Source organism: Seriola lalandi, unplaced genomic scaffold, assembly GCF_002814215.2.
Source record: "Seriola lalandi dorsalis isolate HSWRI2012SDOR001 ecotype SW California unplaced genomic scaffold, Sedor1 jcf7180002053996, whole genome shotgun sequence".
Taxonomy (NCBI): domain Eukaryota; kingdom Metazoa; phylum Chordata; class Actinopteri; order Carangiformes; family Carangidae; genus Seriola; species Seriola lalandi.
Window position 1 is genome coordinate 14,572 of NW_019524549.1, and position 1,427 is coordinate 15,998.

General features: G+C 52.8%; 1 protein-coding gene across 1 annotated transcript in view; it reads right to left on the reverse strand.

Moving 5' to 3' along the window:
• Positions 1–1,426, reverse strand: part of LOC111652511 (caskin-2-like) — a gene marked incomplete at its 5' end in the record, with an annotated part of 11,060 nt that extends 9,634 nt beyond the window's left edge. Inside the window, 2 exons of the mRNA XM_023402795.2 lie at positions 551–727; positions 1,402–1,426. Coding sequence (XP_023258563.2) covers positions 551–727; positions 1,402–1,426 — 202 coding nt within the window. The remainder of the gene's footprint in view (positions 1–550; positions 728–1,401) is intronic.
• Position 1,427: the final 1 nt, after the last annotated feature.

Here is a 1,427-nt window from a genome sequence, read left to right on the forward strand (position 1 = left end):
GGGTCAGCTATTAGTTTACATCAGATCCTGGTTTTGATCTGATCACTGAACCTGAACTCCCTCGCTCTCGACTGAACTCCTGTCTCTAACATGTCAGCTGTGAACACGTCCGCTGCGTTCAGCCCTCTCTGAGCCGGACACGCCCACTCATACCTGGACTCACCTGCGTCTGTCCACATCATGTCTCACCTGCAACAGTCTAAAGGTCTTATGGGAAATAATGCGTAAACAACAACATTAGAGAGTCTCTTCCTCGGTGGGACCGCGGTGAGTCAGGTTGTGTTAGAGCTCAGAGGGTTAGTTGTTTCAGTTCTGGATCCAGCTGCACAAAACACCTGAAGTCTCCTCCTTCAGGTGAGCAGAGCTGTAATGTTGCCTCCCTTGATTACAGGTACCAGCTAATGCCAGCAAACAAATGGTTTCCACGGAAACAGTAGAATTTTACCGCTGTAAAATGTCTTTCACTGCTGTAAATGACTTTACCTTTCCACAAGACACCTGTGTGTGTGTGTGTGTGTGTGTGTGTGTGTATACCTGTGTGTGTGTATACCTGTGCTGGCAGTGAGGCCGTTGGCCAGCGGCAGCACCACGTGGGTGGGGGGGGCGTACAGAGTGTAGGAGTCGTCAGTCTGGGGGGCGGAGCTGAGGCTGGAGGAGAGGGGGGCTCTGGACAGCAGCTGCTGGCGCTGTCCGGTGGGCAGAGAGGCGTGCCGGGAGAGGGTGCCCCCTACAGGGCGAGACAGGGGGGGAGGAGGGGAGGGGGGGGGGTTATCAAGCTGATGGTTAGAGGTGGAGGTCAGTCATTATATGGTATGGATGGAGAGATGGATGCAGGAGGGAGGAGAGAGAGAGGCGGGGGTGGAGGCATGGGATGGTCTGGAAGCAGGCGGATTAGTTCCTGACTCAGGACCTGGAGGCGGGGCTTCTGATCTACATCACTTCCTACGTGAGGCGGTGACGTTGTGATGGAGTGAGGTGACGTGGACACAAACATTAAACTACCAGTCTGGTCACATGAACGTCTCCTTGGATTCATCCGCCGCTGAAAATAGTCCCCAACAAATGACTGACATAATTCCTCCTGTTTGTCTGATGGAAACGACAGTGAGCAGCAACCAGGAACCAATGAGCTGAGGGCTGAGAGCCTCAGACAGAGGAGGAAGGTGTTGAGGGACGGACACACTGTTGGTTCAGGTCTATACACGATTATTGACACTGAGAAATAAGAGCAGACTTCATGGAGCCAGTTCAGCTGCTGTTTCATCATCATCTCTGACATTTTACATGTCATCAAACATGTCTGATATTTTCACTGAGGGTGTGTGTGTGTGTGTGTGTGTGTGTGTGTGTGTGTGTGTGTGTGTGTGTGTGTGTGTGACCGCGGCGAGACGTGGCACTGACCGTTCCTCCTGCTGATCACCTCCACG